The 18,696-nt window shown below is 42.2% G+C and overlaps 1 protein-coding gene across 4 annotated transcripts; it reads right to left on the reverse strand.

The window, feature by feature from the left end:
* Positions 1-1,998: 1,998 nt before the first annotated feature.
* Positions 1,999-17,789, reverse strand: brpf1 (bromodomain and PHD finger containing, 1). 4 transcript variants are annotated; one of them, XM_044038361.1, is made up of 16 exons: positions 17,531-17,789; positions 14,011-14,798; positions 13,054-13,243; positions 12,687-12,974; positions 11,999-12,516; positions 11,516-11,705; positions 11,280-11,411; positions 10,348-10,476; positions 9,502-9,937; positions 8,329-8,637; positions 7,606-7,884; positions 7,366-7,513; positions 6,328-6,461; positions 5,706-5,818; positions 5,428-5,582; positions 1,999-3,704 (listed from the first exon to the last, which is right to left on the reverse strand). In XM_044038361.1, the coding sequence occupies exons 2-16, from the start codon at positions 14,751-14,753 to the stop codon at positions 3,521-3,523; spliced, it is 3,948 nt and encodes a 1,315-aa protein (XP_043894296.1). In that variant the 5' UTR covers positions 14,754-14,798; positions 17,531-17,789; the 3' UTR covers positions 1,999-3,520. The 4 variants fall into 4 exon arrangements, with proteins under 4 accessions (XP_043894296.1, XP_043894292.1, XP_043894294.1 ...); XM_044038357.1 differs by having other exon boundaries at positions 11,280-11,420; positions 17,531-17,788; XM_044038359.1 differs by lacking the exon at positions 17,531-17,789 and adding an exon at positions 15,892-17,486 and having other exon boundaries at positions 11,280-11,420.
* Positions 17,790-18,696: the final 907 nt, after the last annotated feature.

Below are 18,696 nucleotides of genomic sequence, written 5' to 3' on the forward strand. Positions count from 1 at the left end.
ACTCACACACTTGAATATAATATGAATTAATACATTTACATTGTCATACACCCTGTGCACATATGTCACATTGCGTCAAACCACCGACTGATGCTTATCTTGTCCTTTCTTTCCACTCATGCTCTGAGTGTGCAGGAAACAGGGCAGCACCTACAGCACTGGTGTCATTCTGGTAGCAAGTCTGTCGATGAACATGTCGCGGTGAGTGGGTGTCGCGCAGTTGGGTGGGGAATCTTCACAGTGTGGAAACATTTGATTCAAAGGTTCTGGTAAGGGGTGGGGTGGGGTGGGAGGGGGGAGGGCGGTGCAAGCAAATCGCCACACTCTCACCGTGAACTGGTGTCATCTGACACCTGTAGAGCTGGTTTACAGTGCAAGCGAGTCTATGAAATGTACAGCTCGGAGCACAAAACAAACCTGCTGTATGTATGCACAGAAGTCGACAACTGCGGTCACACCCACAGAGGCGTCATCTGGAATTATCAGCACAGTACCCATTGTTGTGACTTCACACTCACTGATACAATCTAGAAAAAAAAGCCTGCGAATAAAATCAGAAGTTTCCTCCATACGATCTTTTTCTTTTCTGAAACTTTCAAAGAGAGCCATGAAGCTACAGAGCTAATGTAAAGTGCAATTTGCAGCTTGGTAACAACAGTAATAACTAGACAATTACGTGGAAAAATGTTGATCGTGCCTGCTTCTTGGTGCCAATATTGTCAGATGCAGGACTTGGGTATCAGTGGAGTAACATTTGGGTGAAATTAACCTTTAATACTCTTTGCTGTTGGTTACACAAGCCCCTCCCCCTTCCAAACACCTGTTTCTAACTGTCCAAAACCAGTGAAAAACTGAGAATTGACAGAGAAATGGGTTTAAATCACCCTCGTCTTCATTTTCTTAAAAACTACAGAGCAGTTTTAAGGGAGTCAGTGGGAGGTTTGACCAAAAACGAAAATGAAAACAACACACGTGGTTAGACAACAACCATAGCAATGTTTTGATGCAAATTGTTTGTGTAAGTTGGTAACTAAGGGCAGGAGAAGAGTTTGTTTAGAGATTGTTGTGATTAGAGTGTGTCACTCTAGCGGCGCAATACACACTTGTTATAAAATCTGAAAACGTCGAAAAAAAGTACAAAACTTAAACTGTGATTGTTTAAAAACGGTAATATTTATAGAAACTTTGGTTTAGGTGAAAGTTTTAACCACGTGTCTACGTTTAAGTATGACAACACTGTGAGGATCCAAAGTGGGCTGCATTGAAATAGTTTTTACGACAGTTTCCCATTCATGTGTATGTGGATATTCTTTGGGTTTTTTTTTTTTGGGAAGCACGGAGTGAGTTCTCATTGCTTTGCATAGCTAAGCAGGCACTCTAATAAGTAGATATAAACGAGTAATACATGTTATTTCCAAAGGAATAACCCAGTAATAGCTTGGTAACGAGTATCACCCTCAACGATCATCAGTGTAATACCTTCAAATTGATAATTACCAAATTATACAGCTGAAATTTACTCTTCCTCGTGTCCCACAAACCTTTCCCAAAGTTATTACCAAGCTATTGTATAGAAATAAGACAATATAACCATAAATATTGCGTCTCTGTCACATAATTACTGCCAAATTGTACTGCTAGGTGTTACCAAAACAAGTTTTAAACCACATTAGTGATGGTTCAGCACAAAACTAGCCTTGTATAAACACATAAATCAGCCCCTGCATGAACACCAGTTTGTTAGAGGACTCACAGAAGACAAACATAAAACCTGGCTGGTCTTAATCATTGACTGCATACACGTCTGTGCCGTCACTCTTTGTTACGCAGAATCAATAAAGCCTCCTCCCAGGTTCCTCAGAACATAAAAACACAAAACACGGGCAAGTCAAATTTCTGCTGAACAAACGGCGACATTCCCGCACAGCAATGAAAACCCCGGAAACCAAACACAGACAATATTCCACAATGACGAGAACACGAGCCACAGTTGTTCTGTTTTTTACAAAAAACTCAATTCTTTTTATTAAACTTCTATCTTCATGTAATCTGTTTATATAAAAGTTCTACAGCCACCAGCCTGAGACTAAGACAGACAGTGAGGCCATCAAGTGTTTCAGTTTTTTTTTAGTCCTCATTATTATTCTCTGACCGGAGGCCTGTGCGACACAGACCTACATTATTAGGAAAACTGTAAAAACAGAGGACACATGTGGCAGCCACGTGACAGCGCCTCGTGTGGTCGGAGTGATTAGAAGTCGGCTGTGGTGAAACAAACGTGTGGACCTTGTTTGAGGAAAAAATAAAAATAAAAAAAAGGAGGAGGAAGCAGAATAAATAACATTAACGTTGGTTTGCCCTCAGTTTGGGCCTCAATAGTCTCTTTTTTTTTGTGCTCCGCTAAATAACGACACCAGCACCAGGCCTGTTGTGTTTACTTTTTCTGCATTTCCCTGCTCTCACATGGGAATGCTTTATGTGTAGGTGACACAGACTGCACATAAACGAGGACATAGTCTTCCAGTTTTGAAAAGCCCAGAGAATATGACGGAAGTTATCCACAAGGGGGCGACTCTCTTGATTGAAAACAAGAACTCCGTTTGAAGGCGAGCATACAAAGAAATTTAAAACTTCTACGTCTCAGCGCTCCTTCAATAGAACATGATGTCAACAAACTAGACGCTAAAGTTCGGCACATGTGAGTGGACACCAGTGTGATTGCCAGCTAATATTGTCCAACATGTGCCCCGGTTGCAGATGACCTCTGAAATTCCTACGAGGAATTAGGCAAACTGGACACTCTAAATTGACCGTAGGTGTGAGAGTGACTGGCTCTTTGTCTCTGTGTGTCCCTGTGATGGACTGGCGACCTGTCCAGGGTGTCCCCCGCCTCGCACCCTACGTCGGCTGGGATTGGCACCAGCGCCCGCCACGATCCTCCAAGATGGATCAAATTGTGAACCTGGAGGGTTCAAAAGCGGGACTTCTGTGTTGTGACTGGAAGACTACGTCCATTTCTGTATCTACAGTCTACGGTAATAAATTCTGTGAGAGGCCGCGTTGTGTGCACAGCTTAGCGTAATACTATGTCCTTGTGTGTGTGTGTGTGTTTTTTTTTTTTTTTTAGATCTGTAAACTTATCAAACATACATATTGACCACATATAAAGGAATATTCTGATTCATGATTCTGAACATAGCATACTTTTTCCATCAATCAAATATCATTATTCTTTTTTTCTCTCTCTTCAATTCTCTTACTTACAATATTTTACACGTCTGATTAAATAGGGCTTAGTGTGCAGGAGGAGTGTGCGAGTCTTGGGGCTGAAGGAGTGGACGTCTTTTCTCCACTCGGTGCTGCTGGCACTGTTGACTGTTCACGACTGGGCTCTGTGTAGAGAAAACGTACAGGCGGGGTCCCAAAGTCTGACTTCTGGACCCACCGCCGCACAGCGCCTGTGAGGACCAACACATACGTATGTGTGTGTGTGTGTCTTTGTGGGTGTGTGTGTGTGTGTTCAGTCACTGTCACTGGTTTCACTGCTGGGATCTCCCTGCACCTTGCTGCGGTGCTGCATGGCGCGGTGATACGCCACCTGCACCGACTTGCGGATGTTGGATTTCCTGCCTTCCAGCATTTTCTCCTTATCCAGCTCCTGGTCCACTCCGAGCGGCACCAGCTTAGAGCGCGGCAACCACTGCCTGCATGCACACAAAAAAACATATTTATACTGCATTTGTGGGCTCCAAGGGCAGAAAAGCCAGATTAAAACATTTTACATCACATCATCTAATTATCCTCAGAATGATCTCAGCATGTTTTTCAGTTATTGATCAATAGAAATTCATGAAAATTCTATCTCACGATGTTGAAGAAAGGGAAAATTGAGCACTTCTGTGCCTGTGTTGAGAAAACATGTGCATGTTGAAAGTGCAAAGTGTGCCACATTTGAAAAGATTCTCTTGAGGTGTTCTTATAATACTGCATTCACGAGTCAAAATAAATGTTTGTGGAGTCACAGTGACCATAACTTGTGATCACCAAAATGTCCAACTGACCTCGAGAAGAACACAAAAACAAACCACAAACATATCTCTATCCACAGCTGCCAATAGAGCAGAAGTATAAAGAAAAGAAATAAGATCAGTTTTTGTGTAATCCTGCTAAAAGATGAACAAACAAATGAGACCTCCTAATTCCATAAAATTAAAAGATCTAATGATGAGACTGCAGACGGTAACAAACACAGGACTGTGTGGTGGCCTTCACACACACACACACGAGCTGTTTCTTCTCCGTTTGGGCTATTGCAGAAACATGGTGGTGTAAGATGGTGTCCTCTGTAAAGCAATGCCATGTCTAAAGTAACGTCTTATTCTAAGGCTATAAAAACCAAACATTTTTCATTTTAAAGTGGTTATTATTCTCTTTTACAAACATGACTTAGCAGGAGAACTGCTGGTGTCCTTAAACCACAGGTGTTTTCAAAAACATTTGAAAATCCAGGTTTTAAAGTTAAGCTAAGTTTTTATAGTTAAAAAACTTAGCTTAACCAATGTGTTTCGGCTCATGTCTTCATCTAAGTGTGTGTGCCTTGACCTGGATTTTTGGTATAAAGTGTCGGTTTTTAGGGATACTTCAGAATCAGAATCATAAATAATGTGCTGAAATTGCTTAACTTGAAATGAGTTATAGGTAGTTTACATTCAATTAGTGCCATCAGCCCTTGTTACACATTGGACCTTTAACAGCTTGTTTCGCGTGTATTACTGTACAACTAGGGACACTTCGATTGCTGGCTCGAATGATCACCACCGCAGCGGCAGTTAAAAATGTGTCTTCTTGTAACAAACTATGACCTAAAAGACAATGTGTTCTTCTCCTTCCTCTCCAATTCTCAAGAACCATGTTTGCCCTATTTCTGCAAACCGTACTGTCGTCTTGCACTTTAGTAAAAAGCGAGCAGTTTCCTTTGAACTATCACCACTGAGACGCACACATGCACACATACACTAACATCAGGAGGCATTTTTGCTGAGGTTCTTGTTTTTTTTTTTTGCACATTTCATCATTATTTTAGAAAAAAACACAGTGAATGTCAGTGGAAAAAAAACAAGAGACAATAAACAACTAAGGCCAAATCCACACAGACGTTTTCAGCAAACACAGCATTGTTTCAAGATATATCTCCATGACTTTAAACGATATGTATATATATATATATATATATATATATACATATATATACATATGTATGTACATAAGAGAGAGGTGAGGCTATGGCATCATTGTTTTCCCAACGTTGTGTTTTGAGATTTTTTTTCACTTCGGGAAAAATATGAGTTTAGGTTTGCGTGGATAAAAATCTTATACAAATCTTTTCTCATGTGAATGAGCCCTGGAACGATGACCTGAAGCACTGACCATGTTCTCTTGTTGTCAAAGAAGAGAACCAGGAAGAGGTGTTCTCGGGCCTCCTGCGTCATTTGCTCCCCAAGCTTCAGCACGTCCAGAGGAGGGACAGGGATTGGAACGCCCCGGTGGAACACGCCCTCTCTGGGCATCTTCGGATCAATTATCTGTGCGCAAAACGGCCACAAGAGGAGGTTTAGATATACAGCGGCAGTCAGAAGCGCCAGGGTGCTCGAAACACAACAGCTTACTGGACTTCAGCCCACGGAAGCAGCTCAATCTGTTCTCACCAGAGCAGGATATGAAGGATAACCTCTGCACTTGGCCCACACCAGGTCCAGAGCCTCCAGAGAGGTGTAGTCATCAGAGGTCATCCAGCATCCTGACCTGGACCGGCCACGCACTGACAGTAGCAAACACAGGAAGAGGAAGACAAGTCATAATTATTTAGCTGAATTATTTAACTTTTCACCAAGTTTCAGAAACTGCCTCTTATAATTAGCAATTCATCTTAGAAGTCTTTTTCCTTTTTTCCCTTTCCAAGTCTTCTTTTATTTTCGACTTTTAGCCGTTTGTGAACAGATGTCCAGAAATGATCGACAGTGTACAATCAAACAAGAGATATGAATCCAAAAGTGATTGACATGAGATGAAACGTCTTCAAGAAAACTACTTCCTAAGTCCAATTGCTACTGAATCACTTACAGATTTGTATTTATTTGCTTAAAAACTACACAGACCGTAGATATGAACATCGTCGATGAAAAACAAAGCACAAGACAGCAACAATCCGACATTCGTTTATCAGTTAATAAAATCGACTGCAGCTTGCAGTAACGACTTGTGATGTGGATGCACTGACACACGGTTGTGAGTGTGTGTGTGTGGGTGAGTTTGTGAAAATGTGCTTACTGTGTGAAACGCTTCGCGATCCTCCAACGGAGTAGGAATCATTTTCTGTGCCTGATGTTTCTTCGCTGCTGTCTTCCTGGAAAGCAGAGCGAGAGAACGACGCCTTCCCTCTGCCTTGTTTGGAGGGAGTCGTACTGAGAGATAGAGAGGGGGAGAGAGAGAGAGATAAGAGACTTTAACTTATAATACAGCTAAGTTAATATACTAATATACAGCTGCTCTGGTCAAAGATGTCATCAACAGCTGACATTTTCACCCCAGTCAGCTGCAAACCACACTGGGCTATCAGATGAACCACATGTCATCTTTTTTGTCGTCTCTTCAATTTTGACAAATACAACAAAAACAAAATGTACATATGAATCCAGTGCCACTGTTCCATGATACATGATCATTCTGGAATCATAAGGTGATAATACTAGCTGGACTCACTAGTTTAAAAAACCCCAAAAAACTTCAAAGGCTCAGTCATTAACACTCTGTGTTATATTTAGGGTAAAGGTTATTTAACTAAAATGTTAACTCAAATAAACTGTCAAGCTGTGGTTGGGAAGAAACTGCATGCTGGGAAGTGGGAAGGCTTCTTGTTGACCAGCAGGGGTGGCCAGGTTCAGCCACTTCCTGGCATCTCTGTGGGCTACACTGCAACCTCAAAGTCACAATAAGACTCCCGAGAAGTCAAAACAACTGCGTGTAATTTGCAAAATAAACCTGCAAGTCGTGGAACTGAAAAAAGTATTACCTTATTATGCTGGTATGGCTATTTTTTGTGATCTGTTAAAGCTGAGTTAGGCAACATATTTTGGGCATTCTTGATCAACAACTGCATAATAACTTTGCACGATAATGTAAAACAAGAAATCGGAGAGAAAACTCGACTTCTGCTTGCATTTATCCGAGCGTGTGTAGCAGCAGCAGCAGCAGCAGCAGCAGCAGCAGCAGCAGCAGCAGCGAGATGTGCTACACCCTGTTCGTAAATTTGATTTGACATTGATTTGTCAGACTTCTGAGTTCACAGTTTGTGTGTGCACTGATCACCTGGTCCTGTCGGATGCCGCACTGCTGCTGCTGCTGGTTGTGGACTCAGAGTCAGAGCTGGAACGAGGAAGACGAGGCTCGTTTCTGTAAACGAGGAAGCTCTCTGTCACCGGCTGGTTTCCACCGTCAAATCCGTTTGTTGGCAGACCTGAAAGAAAAGACACAGAGACGGAGATCAGTGTGTGTGTGTACACATTTAAAATTGAACGGAGGCGTTCATTGCTCGCGTGGGTGCTGTACCTGGCAGCAGGTCATCGTTGTCACTGTCACTGTCGGAGCTGGAGGTGCTGCGCGGGCTGCGAGGCCTCTTCCGCTGCCTACTGTGAGACTGCAGGGGCAGCTGTGGGGGGCCAATGGGGCTTTGGCTCACGCCTGGCCCACCGTAGCCGGCGTCCCGGTTCTTGGGAGGGCGCCCCGGTCTTTTGGGGGGTCCTGCCATTTTTTGGTTCTTCTTTGAGAAGAGGACCGATGTGCGACGGCCCACCTCTGGAGCCAGGGCGGACGAGGAGACGCTCAGATCTTGACGAGGAGAGAGGTTTATAATTTAGGAATGTAAGCAGGTGTTTATCACAAACATTCCCTTTATCCTTTGATGGTTATCCATCAACAACTAATACTTATTATCAGTTCCTCACTCACCAGTGCCAAAGTATTGATAAGCATTTGGACAAACAGTGCTGCTGTCAATATTTATGTTACGTTAATTTGAACTTTGCGAGCAGTGCTCAAAGGTTTAGGCTCACTTTGCTTGATTTAAAAACACAGTGTATTATATAAAATGGCAGTATCGAATGTAGAAATGCAACAGTTTATACACAAGGACGTGCAGTGAGTTTGATTTCAGGATCAGTCCAATGACTATCAGTTAAAAAGGTTCAGTATTAATAAGCAGTACCAGCATCAGTGTTGATAAAATCCTAGAGATATCCCTACTGAAGAAATTCAACATCCTTCTATACTCACCTTTTCCACTAATCTCCTGGCTGCTGCTTTCTCCCCCCTCGTCATGGTGCCCCGAAGACGAGGGGTGATGGGGGAGAGATGACCCCCGGTCTCCACCTCCCACAGACTCCCGGCCCACCATGCCGGAACCTCCCTCCCGTTGGTGCGCGAGCTTTCTCTTGATGACACTGATCTCTTTGCGCAGAGCTTTGGCTCTCCGGGACTGACCGATGCTGTGCTTCCCCGCGTTGACCTCATCGAGACGCACCTGCAAGAAATGCAGCTGCTCCTCCAGCGGCAGCCGTCGGCGGTTTTCTGGCAGGAGCAGGTCTGAGCGGAAAAAAGAAAGCTGTTCAACAAATTCAGAGGTAGCAAGAGAGTCAATAATGACCAAAATCGGTTTATTTGGAAGAAGAAATGTGCTACCAGACATCAAACCACAAAAGCTTGTCAGCATTAAATTGAGCATATCTGTAAGGAACTTGACCTGAGGCTCTTCAGGTAAGCACAACGACTCATTTTATAAACACATAACAATATAAAACAGATGAAAATAAGATGAATGGATAGATAAATGAACAATCAAACAGTTTAGCAAAAAAAGAGTATTTGGGATGAATGGCATGCGCCATCTACTGGACAGGAGGCTTCACTGTGCAGAAGATCTGTTTGATCTCATTGTAATACACACTCTCTCTTATACACACAGAAATAATACTTTTTCCTTGCGTCCCCACTGGCAGCCATGTTTTCAGTGATGTGTCAGTACTACAACAACCACCATTTTAACAAACCACATGGAAAATGATTCTTAATCTCAACAATTTTGCCCCTTTGTGCCAAACAGACTTCTCCCATCCTCCTCCTATTTCTCTCCTCACACCTCATCTGTCTCCAGTATTTCCCTCACATTCACACCACACAGTAATGCAAGGTAGAGCAAGTGTGAAATCTGCCAAGAGTCTGTTATTCTAGAACATATTGTATCCTTGTTAATGAGTCATGAAATCAAATGACCTACAATTTCCCATTCAAATTAAACACTTTATACACACATATGTATATATATATATGTACATATATATATATATATATATATATATATATATATATATATATATATATATATATATATATATATATATATACACATTTTAAATTTTCAATGCAACAATTAAGTGAAAAATTACTCACCTTCTTCATTAGAAGACAAAGGTCGTTCTCGTTCTCTTTCTCTGTCTCGTTCCCTGTCTCTTTCCCTTTCTTGCTCTCTCTCCCTCTCTCGCTCCCTTTCCCGCTCGCGCTCCCTCTCTCGGTCTCGGTCTCTGTCTTGGTCACGCTGAGTGTCTGGACTCGGCTCTCGGTGGAGGTGCATGCCGGTCTCGTAGTCGAAGCCTATTCGTTCAGCTTGTCGCCTGGCTGTTCTTATGACGGACCCGCCCATCTCTCTGAGCCGCAGGGCAGCTCGATAAAAGACAGTGTCCTTGGCGTTGTACTTGAGGCAGTTGTTGACAATGAGGCCAAAGTCTGCCTCAAAGGCCTCGAAGGTGAGGTAGCGATGGGACTCCAGCAGGTTCCACATGGTCTGGAAGTCCATAGGAGTGTCAATGTGGTCCAGGTAGTCTGGCACCTGGGTCGTAGCAGATAGAGAAAACTGGCCATTATAAGTAGAAAAGGTGGCAGAGGTGTTGGAGTAGATTGCATTAGACTGTATAGGTGTACCTAATAAAGTGACCAGGGAGTGTATTATACAAATAGATTGTAGACTGGGGAGAAAAACATAAACAATCCCAAGTTATCAGGTGACAAAAATCACACTGACATGCAAAAGGAACAGTGGCACTTTGTGTGTAAGCGCTGACCAGAAGATTTGAATTGTGGTTAGGTAAAGGTTAGGGTTAAGCATTAAATGGTTATGGTGACAGTTAGGGATAAGGCTTGGGTTTGGCTGTCCAAATGAATGAAAGTCGTTAGATAGATGCACAAACCTGTGTGTGCATGTGTGTGTGTGCGTGTGTGTGTGTGTGTGTGTGTGTTTACCTCTGCTAGTGGTACAGGCTCAGTGAAAAAGTTGTTAGTGTCTCTTTCTTGTAACTGTTCCAGCGTACTCCTCAAAAGCACCAGGAGCGGAGTGAGCTGCATCTCCAGAGCCATCTGCTGCACTTTAATCTGAACACAGACACATGTGTTAAAATTATATTCACATGATGCCTCATTCAAGTACTAAGTATGTGGTTGCAGAGTGCAGTAGGAATTCTGTGTTTAAGTGGGTTCCTTAAACACATAACCCACCTACACTGTCAGACAGATCACAACAAATGCATTCTTAAAGTCTGACATTAACTACAATGATTGAAAAATGCAAAGTGGTAAAAAAACCCCCAGACATTTTATTTAAAAAATCTGTAAAATAGCTTTTGAGACTGCATAATCATTGTCCTATACAACACCCTCTAATATCTGTCTGCAATGGTAATTAATACAGTTAGCTTTACATTTAAATTACTATGCAATAAACACAGATTTTTTACATTTGCACCTTTTTCGGAACATTCGGCATCTAGTGATGACGAGCTGGTTCTGTCATTTAATTTTTTTTTTTAAAGACAATAAATACCTAGATAAAGACAACTCTGAAAACAAGAGGAGAGCTTAGTTTGGATCAAGAGCTTAAACTTAACCAACATTTTAGAGATTTGAGGAAGATCCCGTACATGAAGCTGTCCCAGCTGTGTGCATTTGCTTATTTTAATATATTTTAAATGTCAAAAACAGCATATTCTGATTGATTAGATCTGTGAGCTTATGTGAGAGCTCACATTGACTTGATACAGGTTAAATGAATAAATACCATTAATTGTTGTATAATAACTTTGATTATGAAATGAAGGGAAAAGGCTTTTACACTGCATATACTCACTAATTATGGCAAGAAGTATATGTGATAGAAATAAATCTAATATAGGTCTCACCGTCTCCCTCTTGAGTTTTTCCCTCTTGCGGATGAGCTCCACCAATAGTCTGGCTCTCTCAAGGTCGTGCCTCAGTCTCTGCCAGGCCTTGAGCTGCTCCTTCAAGGCCGCCTGTTTCTCCTCACTGTCTCTCTGCAACACCAACACGATCGAACCCAAAAACATACCAAGTCAGTTCAATGGTTTTTAAACGATAGAATATTCATCATATATTATAAAACACTGGTGTTATTTACTATGGGAAGCTGCGATGGAGGTTGTGGTGGGACGGGGTCAATGTGCCGCTGTGACTGCAGGTGGGTTTGGAGTCGGCGCAGCAGAGGTACACCGTTGCGACTTTGCCTCTTCAGGGTCCAATAGCTGTGAAGTCGTTGCATGAACTGGCTCTTCCTGGGTACCGTTAAATTACTGGTGATTTTGCTGAGTCTGGAGGGGAAACAAAACAATGCTTTAACTTTTGTGCTCCCAAGGCAGCTTTAAAACAAAGGTTGAGGTTTATAAAAGGTTTTGGAGCCGCTGAATTAACTGTAGGTTTTTGATGTTTTGTTGACAGAGGCAGGAAAATGTGCACAGCAGTAATTTTACCTGGATGAAATGACTGCTTGCTCCTAGTAAACAAGAACGTGTTTACTAGGAGATAAGGTTACAAAAGGTAAACAGACATTTGTGCTCCCTGGGGTTGTGCACATACAGGTGCAGCATGTGGTGTATGTGTTTACCTGTGGGGAGGTATGCAGGGCACAGACACCACTGGAGCGGCAGCTCTCCTCTCAGCTAAGATCTTCCTCGCTCTCTTCATCTTAAGCCTCGACTTTGCCTTTGCCCTCTTGGCTCGCTCCGAGCTCCAGCCCTTGGAGTCTTCATCGTGACAGATGCTGGGCTCGTCGTCCTCCTCCAGCTCTCCGTCGCTGTGAGAGGAGCCCATGCTAGCCCCGCCTACTCCTGCCAGAGGTCGGGCTGAGCCCGGTGGTGTGTGGATGTCACAGTAGGCCGTCTTGCGGACACTGAAAGAGGTGCCATTGGCCCCCGTCTCCCTGACGGGCTCCATTTTCATGTAGAGCCCCGCCTGCTGGGCACAGGTGACGTGGAAAGCTGTGTAACAGTTGGCTTTATGGCACTGGATGCAGGCGCCTGAACCTCGCTGCTTGCAGATGTAGCAGGTGAGTTTCCAGCGCGCAGGCGGGATGTGCTCGATGCTGTCAATCGGTTCCAGAAAGACCGTGTTGGCAAAACAGACCTGAGGAAAAGCAGAAAGGAATACTTTGTGATAACGTGCTACAATTAAAGAGAATTTATTGGAAAAAACAGTGATCTTTACACAGCTGTTAGCACAGATGAACACAGCACCAGTGTGTTGATGATTGTGTAACTCTAATCAGACATGCATGTGGTGATGTGTGGATTTACCTCTGGGATCCACAGCGCACACACTACATGTGCCCATCGCGCATCGTCCGTCTGCTTGAAAGCTCCTCCCTTGTTGGGACACAGCGCGCAGTCCACGGCTCGACTCGGAGACTGCAGGCAGCGGCGACACAGCCACTGGCCCTCTGGGATGTAGGGCACGCCGTAGCACTCCTGGTGGACCGCTAGGTTACACATGTCGCAGAACAGGATCACGTTGCTGTTCTGACACTCCCCGTCATTGCAGATGCAGCAGACGGCGTCTTCATCGATTAAGGTGCTGGGGTCGGCCTGAGTGAAAGTAGAGAGTTAGTACATTTTCCTGTGTTAAAACATAATCTTCCCTTTTAGAATACAAACAGAGGTGTACCTTGTTGTGGCTCTCAAAGTAGGACTCCTTCTCTAAGCGATCCATGAGGTACTCAAAAACCTCCTGAGGGATGGGTGTTACGCCGTCACACCGCCGCTTGTCGTTCATGATTTCAAGCCAGATGCAGTCTTCCTCATCCATGTCATACTCCACCTCCTCATCCAGCTCCTCCACAGACTTATCAATGTACCTGAACACCAGTGAAGAGACAACAATGCATTATTACACACAGTACATGTGGACAAAGGTGTAAAACTAGGATTAGCATCCACTTCAGTTTTCTGTATGAGGAGGAAATTAAGACAGAAAATTGTGATGAATCTGAGGTTAAATTTATTTCCTGCTAGATTAAAGACAATGAGCTGCAAACAAAGTGGTGACTGTGTACAATTTAAATGGATCAGAACCAAAATGTATTACATTTATTTCTGAGGTGTTGATCTCCTGACTGTTCCAAGAGTCAGAGCAAAACATTGAGAAGCAACGCTTTGTGTTTATGTCCCTCAACACTGGAACACCTGAAAAACGGAACTTCAGCATTTGAGAATGAGCAACTCTTATCTCCAATGTAGGTTATGACATTTTTTATTTTTTGTGCATTCTCTTTGTATCATTTTAGATTTTTCTCTATTTCTATTTTGAAATGGTTCCAGTAGTATTAATGAATTGCCTCAGCATATGAAATGAGCTCTCCAATTAAAATTGACCTAGCCTCTGAATATTTCCAAAACAAGAGCATAAATTGCCTCATTTAAAACACCAGACATGTACTTATACTTAACTTAATAATTATCTTCAAGTATTGAAGGTTATATTTTCACCCATGTTTATCCATCTGTTGTTTTGGTTTTTGCTGTTTGTTAACATGATTGTGAAAACAACATTCATGGGACTTTATGAAAGGATGGGGTCTGGCTGAGGTTTAAGGATTTCCATTCAACTCACTCAATGCAATACCTGTAGTAAGATGACGGCCGGGGAGGGGCATCAGGTCTGTCTTGATCCAGCTCTCTGAACACTGCTTCGGGCAGCTTGACTGCAGGCCCAGACTGAGCACTGTGATGATGGGATGAGCCATCCCTCTTCTTTTCTTTACTCTTATGTTTCCCAGACTTTGGGGTGGCTTTGCCCCCGTTAGAAGACAGGATATCTGACCGGTCCTTGCCACTCCCTCCTACCTCGCTACCTCCGTTTCCCCCGTCACTACCGTTACAAACTCCTCCCCCATTTCCACCAGTACCAGATGGTGGAGCACTCTCTGCATCACTGTCCTCCTCTGATACCACGTCAATGTTTTCAAAAATGCTTATGCGGTGAATACGTCCTTGAAAGTCCAGTTCGACCATGCGCTGTGCCTGGGCATAGGTCATTGTCTCTCTGCCAGGGGAGTTAGAGCGATCCGAATGGTTGGGGCTACCCGGGGTGTTCCCCCCATGCCCCAGCCCTCCTCCGCCTCCGTTGCCTCCATCATCAGTATCTCCTGACCCTGCCAGAGATGCACGGGGAGGCCGTCCCTTCCTCTTCTTCTGTGGTACAGTCTGTGCAGGGGTTGGGTTGTCATGGTCATAGTGATAAAGGTGATACTCAATGCCACTGTAGCTCTTGTAAACCTTACGACAAGTTTCCACCGGGCACTCATACGGGGGTTTGGTGGCCCGCAGGTTGTGACAGAATGTTTTCACGTCAAAGTCCAGCCCCATTGTGCCAACAGCCACCGCTGGGACAGATGCTCCCCAAGATTACATCTGCAGATAGGAAACAAACAGGAAGCACAGATGGATCAACTGCAGAGACTTCTCTTTCACAATGTGTTGTGTATTTATATGCAATATAAACTGAGCATGAACCATAATAACATCAAAAGTAGGTTATCTGTTTCAATGCTGTTTTAATGGTGGTGATCTGTGTACTGTATATAAGCAAAAACAAACAACTGCTGAAAAGTGACAGTGAAATCTAGTAAATGGATAATGCCATGCATTCACTATTACCTGGAAAAAAATGAAGCATAATATTCCAGATTATTTGCAGGAATCCTTAAACAATATATTTACTCACTGCAGACTACCAGTACCACCTCTCTTTTTGTCTATTCCTTTCAAATACGACTTTGATTTGTGTACTTGGGAGATAAAGGAAATTCTCGCAAAACCCAGTACCCACATCTAGGGCTTGAACTGACTCAGCTTCACATGCAGGACACATTGCCTCTCTCTATTGGATCTTCAGGTATATGGAAGCGGCTCATTTAGCGATAAAGCTGACCTCAGTTAAGCACCTGCCAAGTTTGAATCCTGTCAAACGACCCATTGAACAGTTTTGCAATTCACAGACGGACAGACATTCCTTGAATTAATAAAGACATGAAACTGCTTTCATCAACAGTTACATCAAAGGAAAATAAAAACTGTACATGGATGTTTCGAACTTGTCCCAGCAAGCATCATGTGCATTGGCACAGTAACACATCAGACCAACATTAACTACCAGGACATCAGAGTGACCTGGTCAGTTTAGCAACATACTGTACAAAAACACAGAGCTGGTTTAGCGAACTATGGCTCCGGTGTTTCATCGAGTCATATTTTAAACGAAACCTAAAAACATCTTGTGAACAGAAAACTCGGGAGGAACCTTTTTCAGTCTTTACGCCACAATTGTAATTATTTTTCACACTGTTTGCCACTATTTTCTATCATGTGTATGCAAGATGTGAAAATATTGACTTTATATACAATTAAACTTATCAATTAGTAATTTGTGAGGTTCTTAACATTAACAGCATGTAAACTAATTGATAAATAGTATGAAGTAGAATGAAATTAGATTTCAACTTACACCCATCCATCTTCTACCGCTTTATCCTCCACATGAGATATTAGGTTTAATAAGACCTCAAGTTAAGTGGTATTAGACATTGTACACGCCAAAAAGTATCTTAAAGCCATGGTTCTCAAACTGTGGTACATGTGCCGCCAGTGGTACGCAAGCTTCCTCTGGTGGTGCTTGGAGGATCCTGTTCTACTGTATATACCGGAGCGTGTGATCGTAGTGGAGCCGACTGCGTAGAAAATGAAATGAATAACAAAAATGTAGCAATAAATTGTCCATAGCTGACTTTGCTCGGCATATTTACACCACTTTCCTCAATATTTTTACTACTTGGTATAAAAAGTTTGATAACCACTGCCTTAAATGCTATGGCCAATTCAAATATAATAAAGTACTGGATACTATATATAATCCTCAAAAGTGCCCCAGTCGGTAAAGAATTAAAGAAAAACAGCTAGATATTGCACATAATTGGAAAATCCAGGTATTCATAAACATATACTTTTACATATGTAAAACGTATAAAATGAGTAGATACTGCACTCACTTAAAGTGCTTTAAGTGTTCCTCTCAACTGAAGAGTATCAAAAGATGTACCATTTGCAGATACACACGAATCGTTTATCTTCTGTTACTGTAATAACAGGTGCAACTTAGGTTAGCTCCTTCTGCTCCATGCTAACTACAGTGGTTTAATTAGCATAGCAGACAAACACTACATACAGTTCAAACCCATAGGTTACAAGCAATAATAATAATAAAGAAAAACACCAGTGAATCGGTGCACTGGTCAAACGTAGCTCGAAAGCTCCCGTGGCTTTACAAACTGAAACACTTAATGCATGCTAGCTCGCCAGCGTTAGCCGTAGCTTCCTCCTCAAACAATGAGCCTCTGCAGTCTGGCGCTGTTAGCCTGCATGCTAACAGCAACTAGCAAACAACAACAACAACAACAATTCTCTTTCCAAAACACAGCACCGCGACTCGGTGCTTTGAAAACGATGTTTTGCAAACGTCCCTCTGTTTCTCACGTTTTCATTCAGCTCAACAACATTAACTCGTCGGTTTATAATTCGCGTGCTAATGTGTCGCTGTGAGCAGCCGTTAGCCACACACACACACACACACAGATATATGCTACACTTACGTTAATAACGCCGTGTTTTAATTAATTTTAACAACTAATGAACACAAGAGTGCTGCGAGTTTAAATCACTGTAGTCTGACTGTAACTTGGATCACACATCACTTCTCCACAGCGTTTCCCTCCACAATTGACGTGCAGAGCCCCGTAAACACAGAGTGTGAACTGTTACGGTGAGCCAACACATAATTCAACTACAAACAGTACACTGTGATGTGATTGTGGTTATTATTCAATCACATATCGATACACGTATCTATACTCGATCGAAAAATTAGTTCCACTCCGTGGCAGTGAAATGTTGTGAAAATGTGTGAATAGCTAGGGTTGTTTTGGGGGGGATTCATTACTTGGTTCTGTGCTTTCACTGAAATTACAGTCGCGGAATTAAAACCAGGAACGACTTTACGAAGACTACGAATTAAGAGCGATGTAAACACAACAGGAGCCGCTTTCTCCCGCTAAACGCTACACATCAGGACTAACGTTATAAACACTTACTACTCCACGCTCCTCGGGACTGCGTGCTTCGGAAACCTCACTCCGGATCGGAAGAGCTGCAGATCGATTTTTTCGATTTTTTAAAATTCATTTGTGGATCCCAGGCGAGGAACACAGAACGCGCAGGAGCAGTGGAATGGTTTTATAAAACTATGTAACATCCAGATCGTTTCATTGTGTTGGGAATACTTGAGAAACTCGCTTGAACAAAAGGGGCAACCATTGCTGGAACGTTACGCCGCAGACGCGGGCCGTCGGCACTTTCGCCACACAGGCAGGGTCCATTTCTCGACTCACAGAGAGCGTGTATCCACCTTTTACACACGCTTTCTTAAACATAAAAGAAAATACCTTTAATAATTTTACTGTTAGATTTTTTTATTTTATTTTATAGTCGACAAAATATTTCCACCTAATTTTGTGCCGAGTGTCGCGAATCTGTGGCTTTGTTTCAAAGATGTCCGCCACAACTGACTGTGAACCACACTGTATATACAATTAAATCAACATTTAGTAGTTCTTCTTGTATTACTAATACTACTACATAATGGAACTTATATATATATTTCACATTTTTATTTTCAAATTAGTCTATGTTTATTTTTTTATTTTAATATTAGTGTTATTTGAAGATTAAATTGACATGTTCAACAAGCGTATTCCAAAATATATCAGTATTATTTATAATATATTAATTTTAATCTTTTAAAACACTCTTCAAGATCCACATTATTAAGTGATTTATAATATAAGCAAAGTGAAACACAGATATAGTCATAAAATTGACAGGTAAAACCAATTTGATGCATAAAACCAGCGGGGAAAGTAACATTTAATAGTGCCAATTGTTTTTTATTACTACTACTGCTACTACTACACTATTACACACACACATCACATTATCATTTTCAACTAAGTCTATAAACACTTAATTTGAATAAATATTAGCATTATTTGAATAGATTAAATTGATATATTCAACGAGCTTATTCCAAAATATATCAATATTATTTATGATGTAATAATTTAAATCTTTTTAAGCACTCTTCAAGATCCACATTACAAAGTGCTTCATAATGTCAGCAAAGTCAAACAGATTATCGACAGGGTAAAACAATCTGATGCATAAAACCAATCTCAAATAAAAGTGTTACTGCCCGAGTAAA

This window comes from Solea senegalensis, linkage group LG11, assembly GCF_019176455.1.
Source record: "Solea senegalensis isolate Sse05_10M linkage group LG11, IFAPA_SoseM_1, whole genome shotgun sequence".
Lineage (NCBI taxonomy): Eukaryota > Metazoa > Chordata > Actinopteri > Pleuronectiformes > Soleidae > Solea > Solea senegalensis.

Bases quoted from the DNA above. Each gene is read 5' to 3' on its own strand.
- brpf1 (XM_044038357.1), bottom strand. From the start codon at position 14,753: ATGGGGCTGGACTTTGACGTGAAAACATTCTGTCACAACCTGCGGGCC. The intron at 12,975-13,053 runs GTACACCTCTGT...ACTTTCACTCAG, and splicing joins ACTTTGAGAGCCACAACAAG to GCCGACCCCAGCACCTTAAT. The intron at 8,638-9,501 runs GTGAGTAATTTT...TTTTCCGCTCAG, and splicing joins TTTGTCTTCTAATGAAGAAG to ACCTGCTCCTGCCAGAAAAC.